The 14482-nt window shown below is 47.7% G+C and overlaps 2 protein-coding genes across 3 annotated transcripts in view; both read right to left on the bottom strand.

The window, feature by feature from the left end:
• Positions 1-653: 653 nt before the first annotated feature.
• On the bottom strand, positions 654-4623 carry LOC311008654 (acidic leucine-rich nuclear phosphoprotein 32 family member D-like). The gene is made up of 7 exons (XM_084002444.1): positions 4465-4623; positions 2656-2805; positions 2416-2538; positions 2136-2328; positions 1941-2041; positions 1659-1728; positions 654-1573 (listed from the first exon to the last, which is right to left on the bottom strand). Exons 1-7 carry the CDS (start codon positions 4516-4518, stop codon positions 1497-1499), a joined length of 768 nt encoding a protein of 255 aa, XP_083858570.1. The 5' UTR covers positions 4519-4623; the 3' UTR covers positions 654-1496.
• Positions 4624-6286: 1663 nt separating this feature from the next.
• Positions 6287-14482, bottom strand: part of LOC311008641 (endophilin-A1-like) — a 106901-nt gene continuing 98705 nt past the window's right edge. Inside the window, exons 2-9 of one of the 2 annotated variants that reach the window (XM_084002418.1) lie at positions 11784-11852; positions 11589-11661; positions 11363-11506; positions 11112-11245; positions 10872-11030; positions 10641-10744; positions 10421-10551; positions 6287-10226 (exon numbers count right to left, since the gene is read on the bottom strand). In XM_084002418.1, the coding sequence (XP_083858544.1) occupies positions 10030-10226; positions 10421-10551; positions 10641-10744; positions 10872-11030; positions 11112-11245; positions 11363-11506; positions 11589-11661; positions 11784-11852 (1011 nt within the window). In that variant the 3' untranslated portion in view covers positions 6287-10029. The remainder of the gene's footprint in view (positions 10227-10420; positions 10552-10640; positions 10745-10871; positions 11031-11111; positions 11246-11362; positions 11507-11588; positions 11662-11783; positions 11853-14482) is intronic. The other variant, XM_084002419.1, reaches the window with a different exon arrangement.

Genomic DNA, 14482 nt, shown 5'->3' with positions numbered 1-14482 from the left:
CGATTTCAGGTAGCGGACGGGGCGGGGTTGGGTGGTGAAAGAGGGGTGGGCTTATGCAAGTAGCCGCCACGGTGACGTCACCGAAGGCGCAGAATCAAAATCTCGTGCTTTAGGAATGCACACCCTTGTGTGCTATTCCTGTTCGGAAAAAGAGCAGAAGCGAAAAAACGGCGCCACTTTCAAACTCCAGCCTTTCAGGCAAGTTTCAACTGAGGTCAAACACAGATATGCATGTTTTAACAAGAGAAATTGCGATTTCCGGGTGATGACTCCTTTAAATAATTCATAATCATCATAAACAACGTGGTTCTTTTAGGGGCCGTGTGAAAACAAGTGACCACATAAAGAAAACTGTATCATTATGGATCGAAGAAGGCCTGTCAATCAGCAGGTAAGCCCCGCCCCCTAAAGCATCCCCTGCTTTCTGGTCTGCTGGACTCTAAATGGACCATAATGTACTAAATGAACATCATGCTGGATTGAAGAAGACTTGAAACTAGAGATTGAGACCATAAACTCATGTTTACAATGTTTACTGAGATAATACATCAAGAGAGAAGTAGGACCATTTTCTCATAGACTTTTCTATACAACCAGAGAGGAATCGCCCCCTGGTGGCCAGTAGAGAGAATTACGTGAATCTGAGACACCAGCAGCAAAATGTTAAGATTTTATTTACAAAGTCCTTTTTGTGTTTTTTTTTTTGGTTGTTTTTCCTTTAACTTACAGAAAGTAGAAAAAGAAATAAAACACAACATCAACTAGTCAGTGTAAGTGATCAACTGGATCTCTGAGCGGGAAAACGAGTGGAGAGGCATAGAGAGAGAGAGAGGGAGGGAGGGGGCGAGAGAGAGAGAGGGGGTAGAGAGAGAGTGTATCCAGGCAACCATACAAAATTAAACAAAAACTATTTCTCTGAAAAAATATTTCTTTTAAAAAGCTCTGTTGGCAAAAAAGAGAGAACACAGTTTGCCCTGAGCGCGCTCGGCCTCGGGGGAGGGGGGGGATGTGATGTCACAGGAAGTTGGTGACGAGGGGATTTGCGGTTTTCCTCCCATGAGCCTTTGCTCCGTCTCGCTGAGGATGAACCGACCACGTGATCACGTCGACACCTGGTGAGGTCACGACCCGCGACGACGTGTAATTTGATGATGCATGAAAAAGAAAGATATTTAACAGCAAACTTAAACTCATTTGGTGATAAAAATCACAGGAGATTCTAACCTTTACTCATTGATCGGTGTGATCAGTTATCAATACGGGTGTTTTCCAAACAAAAAAAGGAGAAAAAGGTTCTCTGTGGTATTTGATAGAAACAGATTCTCGTCGGAGGAATCGGAGCTTTTAGTGGAAACGTGAGAATTTAAAAAAAGCCTGAAAGGAGACGAGGGCGCAAGTGGGAGGAACTTCAGAAATGGAACGCAGGCCGAGGCAGGGGGTGGGGGGGGAGCGTCGGTGGGGGGAGGGAGGGAGGTTGGCGGGTTCTTTGGGGGTCCTTAATCTTCCTCGTCGTCGTCCTCGTCTTCAGGGTCCCTCTTCCTCTTCTCTCCTTTGGCTGGAGACGAGTCCTCGTCTGCAAACAGAGAACAGTTAGTTTCTATGGGGAGACATGAGGGCGCCCCCTCCTGGTGGAACAGAGAACCAACACCATTACTGACCGTCATCCTCGTCCTCCTCGTCTTCCTCCTCGTCATCCTCGCTGTCCACGTCTCCGTTCACCTCGCCCTCCTGCCGGGAGAGAAACAAAACAATGTTTCAAGAGCTGTGCAGACGCCGTCGCCAGGGCAACCAAGGGGAAGCCAGCTGATCCGAGTCCACGCAAAAACGGGCTGACCAATCAGGTCAAAGTTGGAGCTCCTCCAGGACCTGGTCCTAACTCCTCCAGGACCTGGTGGACCAGCAGCTCGTAGATAGAAGATGTGTTTGAGAGTCCGACTCACCTCCTCATCGGCACTGTCGTCGTCATCGTCGTCTTCCTCAGCCACCACCTCCTCCTCGTCGTCGTCCTCCTCCTCTTCATCAAAGTCCTCCGACTCACCCTCTGGACACAAAGAGAGAGAGAGAGGACCGGAGATGTGAGACGGCGTCCGAGTGCCAGGTCTGAATCTAATCTGGTGTCAGAGCACCCCCCTTACCGAGACCCTCTTCGTCCTCGTCCTCGATGCCGTCCCCCTCGCCGTCTGAGTCCGACGCCTCGCAGTCGTCGATGTCGTAGCCGTCGAGGTAGGTGAGCTGGGGGAGGAGCTCGAAGATGGACTCCCTGTAGTCCGCCAGGTTGGTCACCTCGCAGTTAAACAGGTCCAGACTCTTCAGGTGGGGCAACTTTTTCTGGAGGGAGGACAGACCATGTTAAAGGGGATCAGGACTAGACTGGGTGGTCAGCACTAGACTGGGATGGGTTATGAGTCCACCCACCAGGGGCTCCAGGGTGCTGATGTCTTTGAACTTGTTCCCGCTGAGGTTGAGGTGTGTGAGGTTCACCAGCCGCTCCGCCAAGACCTCCAGACCGCCTGATATCCTGTTGTCACTCAGCTCTAGCTGCAGACCGGAAGAACAGTTAATACCACGTATATTAATACTGGACATGTCGTCATGTAACTATCTCAGTAACTGGTCCCGTCAGACCGGGCCCAGCAGGGTCCCCCCTCCGCTCACCTTTTTGAGTTTGTCCAGTTTGGGGATGTCTGCTACGCTGGTCAGGCCCACGTTGATGAGGCTCAGCAGCTCCAGGTTGGAGAATTCTTCAGTGATTCCTTCAATCTTTCCCTCGCCGGAGCGACAGTTATCCAGGACCAGCTCCTGGACCTGAGGACGGGAGATGGGGTCAGTCCGGCGTGGGACAAAAGGGGGCACCTGAAATTCACCAACTAATACACAATCCCTCTGTCATCACTTCTGCCCCGCCAGGTTTGTGCCAGTCCTACCCAGTATCCTACATCTTGTTTGAGCGCTGCACCAGACTCCATTTAAAAAATGCTACCTTTTAAGCACCAGATTTATCTTCAGCAGTCAAACGTGATCCGTTTTCAAATAATATGACATTTATATTTGGTGCGGGTGGGGAGTGTAACAGAGAGAGATGTTTTGCCGCTGACTAATTCCTGGATGTTCCTTTAACAAGATATTAACAGAATTAAAAAAAGTTATGTCTCTTTTATATGGTATTTATTATTTCGAAAAAAAAGGCTATGTTTACACAACAGGAAAGTTTGTTCTTTGTATAATTAAAATAAAGTTTTTTTGTGATAACGTAAAGATATTAAAGTAAATTAAAAAACCCAGGAAGTAGCCAGCTTCCACATATATAATATCCACCACATGCGACAGGTCGTAGACTGGCCCGAGAGTGGAGGACTCGGGGGCACTTTCATATTGGAACGGGTCCCACCGGAGCCTCTGTTTATAAACTCCCCAACACATGTGACGCTGCAAAGTTAGCTCCCCCATGCTAGCCCTCTTGCTAACGCGTCCTCGCGTTTATCCCCACGGGGTCACGAGCGAGGCCGACTAGAAGTCGCGTTTCTGGGGTTTTTATTAAGTGCGCAACGGAGGGTGAACGTAGCACAAACGGGAGCACGCGAACTAGCAACTTTCAGCAGGCTAGCGTTAGCACGCCACTGGCTACGCGCCCTTAGCACCTCAGGGCTCCGACTAATCCCCGGAGACACAATATCAACAACGACAGTTAACAAAAACAAAAGAAACATGCTACAATGAAAGCCGAACAAAGCGAGGTGGTGACGTAGTTACATCTGTGCATTAACGTGAAGATTCAAACCGCGTTTTGAGTGTAAACCCGATAAATGACGCATTTCCTGCTTTTTCGCGAGTATTACGCGCTAACGGACATCACGAGGAGTCCTCTCTGCCGTCACGGTGGTTCAACGCAACTAAAAACAACTAAAAAAAATCAGCGTGTCGTGCGTTTAAACCCCGCAGCGTCGGCTCATGCAACGCAGACGCAAACCGCCTTTTAACTTGGGGGAAATAATGCGTTGTCCAGACATTAGCCGGGGCCCCGGTAGACACACGGGTGCGCATTTCCACACTACTCGAGTAGGAGAAAGCGCGTTCACGTTGGTCTTACACGAGCAAGTTTTTTTAAGTGGTATTAAAAACAACGTGTTATAGAATTTAGACATAAAACCGTGGAAGGGGAGGGAGGACGTGGGAATGGAAACAAGGCGGTAAACAGCTGCGCAGCCGGGCGGCGATAAAACCAGCGAGGTCCGCTTGAGAATTTAACGTTTTAAACGGTGAAGCCGAATAAATCGTTGTTAATAACAAATATCGGCTCGCAGCTTCACTTTAAGCCACAAAGCCCCGTTCGGGCACTTTTTCGGGACCCGCAGAGACCCCTACCATGTGGTCTCGATCGCTCCATCTCCGGCCAGTCAAGTTTATCGTAACGTACGCCACAAACGCGTCCGGCAGAAAAACACCACCACGACCCGGGCTACTCACCTCCGTGGGCGACCGGTGCCTCAGCTCTAACGAGACCCTCTTCTTCATGTCCATTTCCTCTGGGTTTCGGCCTAAGCTTGGCTCTCTTGAGATGCGAAAACTTGTTTCTGTTCGATCCCCCTCTCTCTTCAGTATCAACACGCGGAACCAGCGTGAAGCCAGCTAGAGTAGAAACGCGGGACTTCCGGGCGAGACTTCAAGAATAAAACGCTCCGCATTTCAGCGGAAACGCAAATGAGGGATTCTCTCCGATGAAATGTGTATTAACGGCGACAACATTCAACGCCGGGAGGATTCGTGGATACTTTTCTGTCCCACATCGTCCGCATATTTCGGTTATCTTCGTATGGATGTTTCACTTCCTACATTTATTTTGAAAGCAAACTACTGAACTTCCGGCCACTCTTTCTTCCCCGCCCAACTTGACGCGGCGCGTGAAACGTTCCCGTGGCGCGTGTGAAAAGTGGGTCAAACCGTTTGCTGCTTTCAATTGCCCTCGGAAATATCATACTTCCACATTTACGACCCGAAAAACGGCTAAACATGCATCGTTTTAACGTTATATTTAATTCGTAATAAACAGAGAATACATAGTTCTCACAGTCATGCTCCAACGCTTTAATTCCAGCTAATGCTTTTATATTTTTAACCTAATTACGTTCCTCCTCTACACTCGTCTTGCACGTTTTTATTTTTACATATTAACAAAAATAAAAAAAACATTGATGATGAATTAAATCGCCACTGGGTAATTGTTTGATATTCAATCCGTCAGCAAATGACAAATTACATTTTTGTGCTCTGGATTTATAAAGTTCCGAGTTTTTGAGGAGTACTTGAAAGCACCAGAAGTTGATTTACAAAAGGAGGGAAACCGAACGACAGCAGGAGGGAGACACGTCTCCGGAGCGCCGCTGGCGGCCATTTTGGCTCATTACACACAAAACACAATAGAGGACCCACACACACACACACACACACACACACACACACACACACACAGTAGCCTATTTAAAGCTAAATATGTTTTACTTATGTAAAGGTGTAAAAAGTACTCCATTACAAGTAAAAGTACTACTACTACTCGTATACTTTTGGTGGTTTAATCTGTAATCTATATCAACGGGTCAAACCCGTCATCCATAAACCACCGGATGTCGCCATGGTGACCACGCCCACTTCTGCCCCACAATGAGACCAGACTGGACTCTTTGCCTCTGCAGAGTTTTATCGTAGTGGTAATTCTTTATTGTCATTACATAGTAGATCATCTTCACGACAAGCAGATATACACACAGCGTATCGTCGTCCAGTAAGAGGAGAGCAACAGTAAACTTCACAGCTAGGTTGTTTCCTCTGACCACGCCCCCCAGAATTCCTTTCACCCTCCCCTCCTCCACGTCAACGTGTGGACAAATACGCAACGGGTACCGAACCCATAAATAGGACGCAGGAATAAATAAATAAATAAATACATACGATACATTAATACACAGCAACACGGTGTGTATATACTCACATACACACATGTAGCTCACCAGAAGAAGGCATACAGTAATGTAACAGGGTCACAGGCCAGACCAGCGCAAGACCCAGGCCAGACCAGCGCAAGACCCAGGCCAGACCAAGGCCAGAACCAGGTCAGACCAATGCTAGACCAAGGCCGGACCCAAGCCAGACCCAGGCTAGACCAAGGCCAGATCAAGGCCAGACCCAAGCCAGACCAAGGCCAGACCCAAGCCAAACCCAGACCAGACCCAGGCCAGACCCAGGCTAGACCATCATAGTGCAGACTGGAGTTTGCACCCCGACAGCAGGAGTAATCCCATTGGTCGTTACGATGGATGGTTCCTCAAACTCTCGGCAAGAAAGTGAGTAAGGGTATTTCTCTGTTTTAGTTTTTATGCTTAGCTAAGCTAACTGCTAGCCCTAGCTTCATATTAACACAGTGGTTTGAATCTTCAAACTCAGTTCATTTAAGTGCTCATTTAATTGAGCCAAATACTACAATTCCTCATCCTGACTGATCGCATTCAGTTTGATTTAATTTCCACAATCAAAGATTCCGTTTAACTTTCGACTACGAGGATCTTGAATAACGAGAAATGTGGAGATTTTCTATGATTTCAAACATGAATTCAGTCAGATAACGGGGAAGAGTCTGAGAGACTATTTCTGCTCTCAGAACAGCTCTCTGTGTGAGGAGGGACCGGATCACGGACCTGACCCAGGTATCCTGACCCAGGTATCCTGACCCAGATACCCTGACCAGGTACACTGACCCAGGTCCGACTCTCATTAAGGTGAAAATAATAATAATAATTATAATAAAGGGAAAGGGGTGCAACACTGTACAACCCTCACTGAGGTTAGAATACATGTAAAACACGTCTGACAAGCTGCAAAAATAAATAAAACATATTCAAGAAAAAACAAAACAAAAGAAGAAGTCTTAAAGCACTTTGGAGAGGAGCGCTAACCAAATATAGCGTGAGCAGCCGGAAAGATGAACAAGTAACGACTAGTATCTGAACAATAGGTGACGGAGAGCGTCTGCTAACACCGCAGTATAAATATCTCCCGGTTTTTAAAAACATCTCAAACAGCTGTAAAGACGTGAAGCGGTTCAGTCGCATGCAGTTCACAGACTCTCCACAGGCGGACTCCAGAGAGCCGGGTTTTCCCTTCCGAAACCCCGCATTCTACGACGATGCGTAAAGCGTTACAGGACAAAGAGAGGAGGCGAGCTCGTCACGTACGCTTGTGTTACGTCGTCATTTATTGCCTCGTTTTTATGTTCAATCTCGAGTTGAAACGCATTTTTAAAAATGTTTCGTAGTTATTACTATTTCATCTAAAACAGCCACTATTAAACCTTCCCATCCTCCGACAAAACATATTGATTTATTGTCTGCTGCAAACCTGACCAATTATGAGTCCGGTGGAGGCCCGACACGCTGGGAAAACTCAGCATACATCAAAAATAAAGCATCTGGGAACACCGAAGGATAGCGTATAAAGTCCAAGAATACTGTGATACCTCACACCTTTATGCTAAAGATGACTTTTCGTGAGCCGCGTTCATGACATCATCGTCCATATAAGGAGTCAACACCGCCAGCGTAAGTAAACAGTGAGATTTGGTTTGGTCCTGTAATATCACACATAGTGATAATTGTATATTAAAATAGATCGGTGAACCCCGCCCCTTCTTGTGGATCACCACAGGACAATAGTTCCTGTTTTTATTTAACACAACAATAAACCCTGTTTGAATTTTGCCCATAAATTTCACATCTGATGATTATCAATTTGAAATATAATTTAGTGTTTTGCTGAAGTATCCGACTTCGGCCGCGTTGGTGATGTACCTAGCTAAGTTAGCTAGCTAGCTAGGGCAGAGAAGGTGATAAAAAGATTGTAAACTACTGGTGTTTTTTGCATGAGAGCCGTCCTTTTAGACGATGCATCCCAAATAAATTCTGAATATGCACGTTTTCTCCTTGTTTAGGACGCGGTATTCAATATTCAGGCACGTAAAACTTTGAAGTATTCTGCTCGCCGCTGCAAGTAGAGGAATGTGAAACGGAAGGCTAGCCCGTTAGCCTTGAACAGACTCCTGACGATGTTTGACGACATAATAAATAACACCGGGATAGAAACCCTTATTTAAATATAACAATACACATTAAATATCCAATATAATATCCGTTACATTTCTGAATTCATTTGAACAAGAACAAGAATCAAGGTGACGGCGACGGTACAGCGGACCCGAACGAGTCCACCTCCAGGCCCCCGATACTGAGCTGTCAGGGACCGAGACCAGATCCTCACGCAGGTCCTGAAACACTCGATTGGTTTCATCACGAATCACTCAGCAGGAAAACAATGTCAATGGAAAGTCAATCAGGATCCTTTTTGCTGGTGGACACACAAATTAAACATATCCATGTGACGATGTCACGTCCAGAGCTGGTGACGAAGAAGTATTGAACACTGAGGAAGACTACTGATGGGGGGGCACCAAAAAGGATTTCCACCGATGTTCGTCCCGAAGTGTTGTTGCCTCAACGTGTACGTCGTCATTTAAAGTGGTTTTGTTCCAGTGTCCAGATTGACAGAACCCCCCCAAAAAAGGACGATGAACGATGACATAAAAACACATTCTCAACACGAAACCAGAAGATGAAACTTCGTAGTAACCGTTAGCTATCAGAGTGTCTGAAGGGTCCTGTGATCCTGATTCTAGGGTACTGGGGTGTTTCAAACCTTCATTACATGAACTGCGTACTATATCCAGTGAAATACTATACACTTTATGTAAACGCAGGACACTACGCCAGCACAAATATCCCACAATGCAATGCATTAGTGACGACAAGGTTCAGAAACCGCCAAAATGCCATTATCACAGATTTCACTTTGCTAAGCGTGCTTATTTATTTATTTCTTTTAAACTTAATTTATTAGCTCAGCTCACAAATCACGGTTTGGCACGGGGTAACCATGGTTACCAAGAAGGCCCCCCAGGAAGCTACGTGGTGAGTACAGCTCGGCGTGTCTGAAAAGCCACATTCTACGGTTTGTTCACATAAGAGTCTGCAGAACGATAGAACGCACGTAAGCAAAGCATCCGCTAAGGTTCCGAGACCTTCTAGAAGGTTCCACCCCCCGATGTTCATGCGGTCCTGCATGCTAAAGCCACAAATTAGATGAGTTCAGGAGCATCTGGTCCACACGGGAAACACACAACGGGCTGACTCGGCATCTTTTCTCTACCCACACTTCGACCTGTGTTTTCCTGACATGTTTATTGACGCGTCGGACGCGTTTCCCCTAAAACCCCTAAAACCTCTAAACCTGTTATGGGACTAACGGGTCCGGGAAAACTACATTTCATGGGCATCTTTGTCACCCGAGCGTCCGAGTCTCTATGGCGACTCTGAGAAAGGCAGAGTGTTACAAGGGAGATGTACCTTTCGTGATGTCCTGTCTCTCTGCATTATGGGTAAGAGGCCGGTATACGGTATGGAGCCATGCTGAAAGGCAGTGCTAGCCGAAGGGGGGGGGACTGTGCTGAGGACTCAGAAAAAGCACATGAAGGCAAGTCAAGGTAGAAAAGACAGATGTAACAACAAGAAACTCAAAGAGAAGAAGAAGAAGAAGCTGCTGGGCAGTTTGCCTGAAAGCAGGGTGTTGTGCCGGCTCGGTCGTATTCAGAGTAATTAAACATACATGCAGGTACATGAACGCCTCCTTTCTCCAACTCCTCAATGGTTTCCGGCGGCGAGGGCGACTGAGCCAGGAAAAGCCCGTCTTCTCGTCCCTCTCTTCTGCTTCTGTCTCATTAGAACCCTCCTCTCCCTCGCCCCTCCTCCTCTGATCGCTGCCACCCTCGCCGCCCACAATTTCGTGAAAGCAAAGTCGCACAGAAGTAGAAGGAGGGCGTGGTTTGTTCTCTATGCAAATACAGGCTGGTTTGTTTTTTTGGGGGGAGGGGTTTATCGGATGTCTGGATTGGTCAAGAAGGAGGGGGTCAAGGGTCAGGTTGTTGGCAGGCCCCTAATGGGGGAGCGGCACCAGGATATCCACGTAGTTGATGGGGAAGAAGCCCGACTGGCCGTTGATCATGCCCTCGTACCAGTTGTCGTCGATCTGATTGGTCAGGGTGATGACGTCGCCCTCTTTGAAGCCCAGCTCGCCTTCGTTCTCCGGTTCAAAGTCGTAGAGCGCTCGGCAACAGGGCTGGTCCATGGGTGCTGTGGGGGGGGGGCAGACACAAGAAGGATAAGAGTTGTAAATGCAGCGCTACGACCTCTAGTGGCCACATTCAGCATAATCCCTTAACACAAATCACAGGATTTAAATTTGGTGACTATTTGCTGAACTGCGGTGTCAGAGCATGATTTATTGTAATCAGAGCGTTCGGGGCCCTTCGGGTCCCACCCCGTACCTGGTGATCTCCCGGGGGACTTGGCCGAGTGTATCCCCCCGTTGTGGCTCTCGCTGGGGGGCAGCAGCTCCAGGGTCATCCGGGGTTTCGGGGCGTACTCTTTCCTGGGTTTAGCCGACACGTCTTTTATCCTGGGAGGCAACAGAGTTAACACAAAGGTTCATCCAAGCACACCTGTGAACCGGGTTCCTATTGGTTTACGTATCTAGCGGATCAATACCTGTCCTCCATCTTACTGGAGAGCTGCTGGAGGATCTCAGCAGAGCGGCTGTGGTACTCCAGCTGGGCCTGGACCAGCGCTGCCAGCTGGCTCACCTGCTCGATCTGCAACACACACATTCTGGTTTTCCTACAGAACAACTTGTTCCGGACCCGTGCTGGGTCCCGGTCTGGCTTGTTATCGGGACAACAACAAGACCACAGTGTGACTCCTGGACAGGAAGGTCCTTACGTCGCTCTCCAGCAGGTTGAACATGCTCTGCTCTGCGATCTCTTTGCTCTCGTCGAACTTCTCCAGCGCCTGTTTGATCTCGTCGTCCTGGACTTTCCCGTGGCGCTTCTTCTTGTAGTCGAAGTCCAGACGCCGACCCTCCATCTTCTTCAGATGGTGCTGCAGAGGAAACGAGAGGCGGGTCACCTTCTGTCCTCACCTGAAGCCTTTCCCTCACGGGGAACCGGCTGTTTGACTCACCTGGATCTCTTTGAGGTCTTTGTCGTGGAGGTTCTGCAGCGGGTCGATGAAGTTCTGCTTGACCTCCATGTCCAGAGCGTCCTTCACCTCGCCGAGCTCCTTCATGGCCTCGCTGGCGTCAATCAGTGCCAGACCTGGAAGGACGGAGCAGAGTATGAAGATCAGGTCCCCTCGTAGACCACGGTGAGGGACTCATGACGATAGTTTCGAGCCTGTGTTGAACTTATAAGGTCCAAGGTTAAAACTCCCACCGAAGCTGGACTCCTCCCCCAACTCCCGTCCGAACTTGGACATGGCGTCTCCCAGGACGCTCTCGGCCTGCGGGTACCCGGGTCCCTTGTCCTGGCCGCGGATCTTCGACATGGTGTTGATCATACTCAGCTTGGCTCTGGAGGCTGTGGGGGGGTTACAGTGTGAGTGACTTGACGTGGTCTTGGGGGTCTACTTGCTGTGGCGGTCTGACTGTGAGTCTGATACCTGGGTTGGGTTGGAGGTACTCTGTGGTCTTGGTCATGATGTCCAGCACCGCTCTGCTGGTGATGTCCACCTTCTGTAGACCAGAACACAGAGACGGATGAGGACCGGGACCCGGGACCACTGTGTCCCTGACCTCTATATATACATACATATATATATATACATATTTATGTATGTATATATTTATATATTTACCTTCTCCATCTCCTTGAAGTCTTCATCCAGCTTGGTTCCTTCGGCCCCGCCGACCTTCTCGCTCACTTTCTGTCAGCAAACACAAAGAAAACAGCTTTTAAATCCATAAATAAATAATGTTCTTTATTTTAAATCTCACATTAAAACAGAAAACAATGATGCAAATATCAAAGCTACAAAAACAAACAATTGCAGGAACAGACAGATGAGGAGGGAAGATGCCGTTGCCATGGTGACAGAGATCCGACTGGGTGTTTGAACCACACACACACACACACACACACACACACACACACACACACACTGTCTCTTCACGTCCTGACCCCCTCTTAATAAATTATGTCGACGCCCATGTGTATGACAATGTACACCAGACGTGATGACATCACCCATTGGCCAGCTGGCCACCTGTGATGTCATCGATCCCTCCCTCATGATTTATTCAGTCAGGTGACACTGCGGTGTCCCGTTTCCTGAGACGTGTCCCACATTCAGGTCTCGGTGGACAGGAAGTCGCCGTTCACATCGAGGTTTAAAGCTCAACACTCCTCGCAGCTGATTGGCCGAGTCATCATCGACAGCCAATCAGCTCGCAGCTGGGAGCTCAAACCAAAGTAAAGGTTCAATTCAATAAACAAATCTGTTTGTAAAATTGTAAGTGTTTCCTGTTTTTATTCAATACTGTTTTATTCCTCAGAGATGAATATTTCAAGTTTCAAAATAAAAGAATAAATGTGGAAATTGAAATTAATATAAAAAAATAAATGAAGAATTAAAACACAAATATACACGTTTGTCCTATTTTTTCATTAAATTGTCAGTTTAATATTTATTTAATGGCATTTATTTTAATTTTAGAATTCTGTCAGAAGGAAATCTGTTGAATAAAACAGGAAGAGGGCACTGTTCTTTCAGAATAAAAGCATTGTTTGGTAGTTTCCAGTGATCCTCAGGCACAGCGGGGGCTGATGGGAAATTAAGTCTGGATTAAATATCACAGAACATCATGTGAAGTCATCATCACCTCTGCCATGCAACATCCAGCTGGTTGCCCCCGGTTACAGGCCAGTTGCCCCCGGTTACAGGCCCGCTGGCTCTGTGACTGTGTTGTTTGCACGCTGCTCTGCATGTCCATGAATAAACCAGACCGGTGAACTGGATCACGGTGAGCTGGATCACGGTTCGACCAATCGGTTCTCTCTCCTGGTTCCCATGGTTACCGCTGGCCGGCGTCTGGCGCCGCCACCTACGCATCTCTTTACCAAAAACACCCGCCTGCTGATTCACAGAGCTATTTGGGTCCTCGCCGCCCGCCATCACACCGGTGACATCACACACACACACACACACACACACACACACACACACACACACACACACACACACACACACATACATATATATTATGATGAAGAGGAAGATGGAGGGATGATGAAGAGGAAGATTGAGGGATGATGAAGAGGAAGATGGATGGATGATGAAGAGGAAGAAGGAGGGATGATGAAGAGGAAGGAGGGGTGATGAAGAGGAAGATGGATGGATGATGAAGAGGAAGAAGGAGGGATGATGAAGAGGAAGGAGGGGTGATGAAGAGGAAGATGGAGGGGTGATGAAGAGGAAGATGGAGGGATGATGAAGAGGAAGATGGAGGGATGATGAAGAGGGAAGATGGATGGATGATGAAGAGGAAGGAGGGATGATGAAGAGGAAGGAGGGGTGATGAAGAGGAAGATGGAGGGATGATGAAGAGGAAGATGTAAACATAGAGGGGTGATGAAGAGGAAGATGTAAACATAGAGGGGTGATGAAGAGGAAGATGGAGGGATGATGAAGAGGAAGATGTAAACATAAAGGAGGGGTGATGAAGAGGAGGAAGGAGGGATGATGAAGAGGAAGATGTAAACATAAAGGAGGGGTGATGAAGAGGCGGAAGGAGGGATGATGAAGAGGAAGATGGAGGGGTGATGAAGAGGAAGATGGAGGGATGATGAAGAGGAAGATGTAGACATAAAGGAGGGGTGATGAAGAGGAGGAAGGAGGGATGATGAAGAGGAAGATGGAGGGGTGATGAAGAGGAAGATGGAGGGATGATGAAGAGGAAGATGGAGGGATGATGAAGAGGAAGATGGAGGGGTGATGAAGAGGAGGATGGAGGGATGATGAAGAGGAAGATGTAAACATAGAGGGGTGATGAAGAGGAAGATGGAGGGATGATGAAGAGGAGGAAGGAGGGATGATGAAGAGGAGGATGGAGGGATGATGAAGAGGAAGATGTAAACATAGAGGAGTGATGAAGAGGAAGATGGAGGGGTGATGAAGAGGAGGAAGGAGGGATGATGAAGAGGAAGGAGGGATGATGAAGAGACGAAGGGAATTCCCTGTTGCGCGCCGCAACAGCCAATCAGCTCCACGCGCGCGCCAACACACGCGCACGCACACACGCACACACACACACACACACACAGTTATGTAATATCACATCTCAGCCCGCGTGTGCGCGCGTGTGCACGTGAGGGGGGGTAACCCTCCTTTTAAAGGCCAAAGACCGCGAGAGTAAACAGCGTCCTCGTTTCTGTGACACATTTAGAAAATACACATTTAAAGATAAAATAAATATAAAAACACATTGTATACTTGTACATGTATACTTGTACATGTATACTTGTACATATATACTTGAATGTAAATGAAGATCTCAG

The sequence above is a fragment of the Eutrigla gurnardus genome (assembly GCF_963514095.1).
Source record: "Eutrigla gurnardus genome assembly, chromosome: 23".
Taxonomy (NCBI): domain Eukaryota; kingdom Metazoa; phylum Chordata; class Actinopteri; order Perciformes; family Triglidae; genus Eutrigla; species Eutrigla gurnardus.
This window is presented reverse-complemented; position numbering and strand designations above follow the sequence as displayed.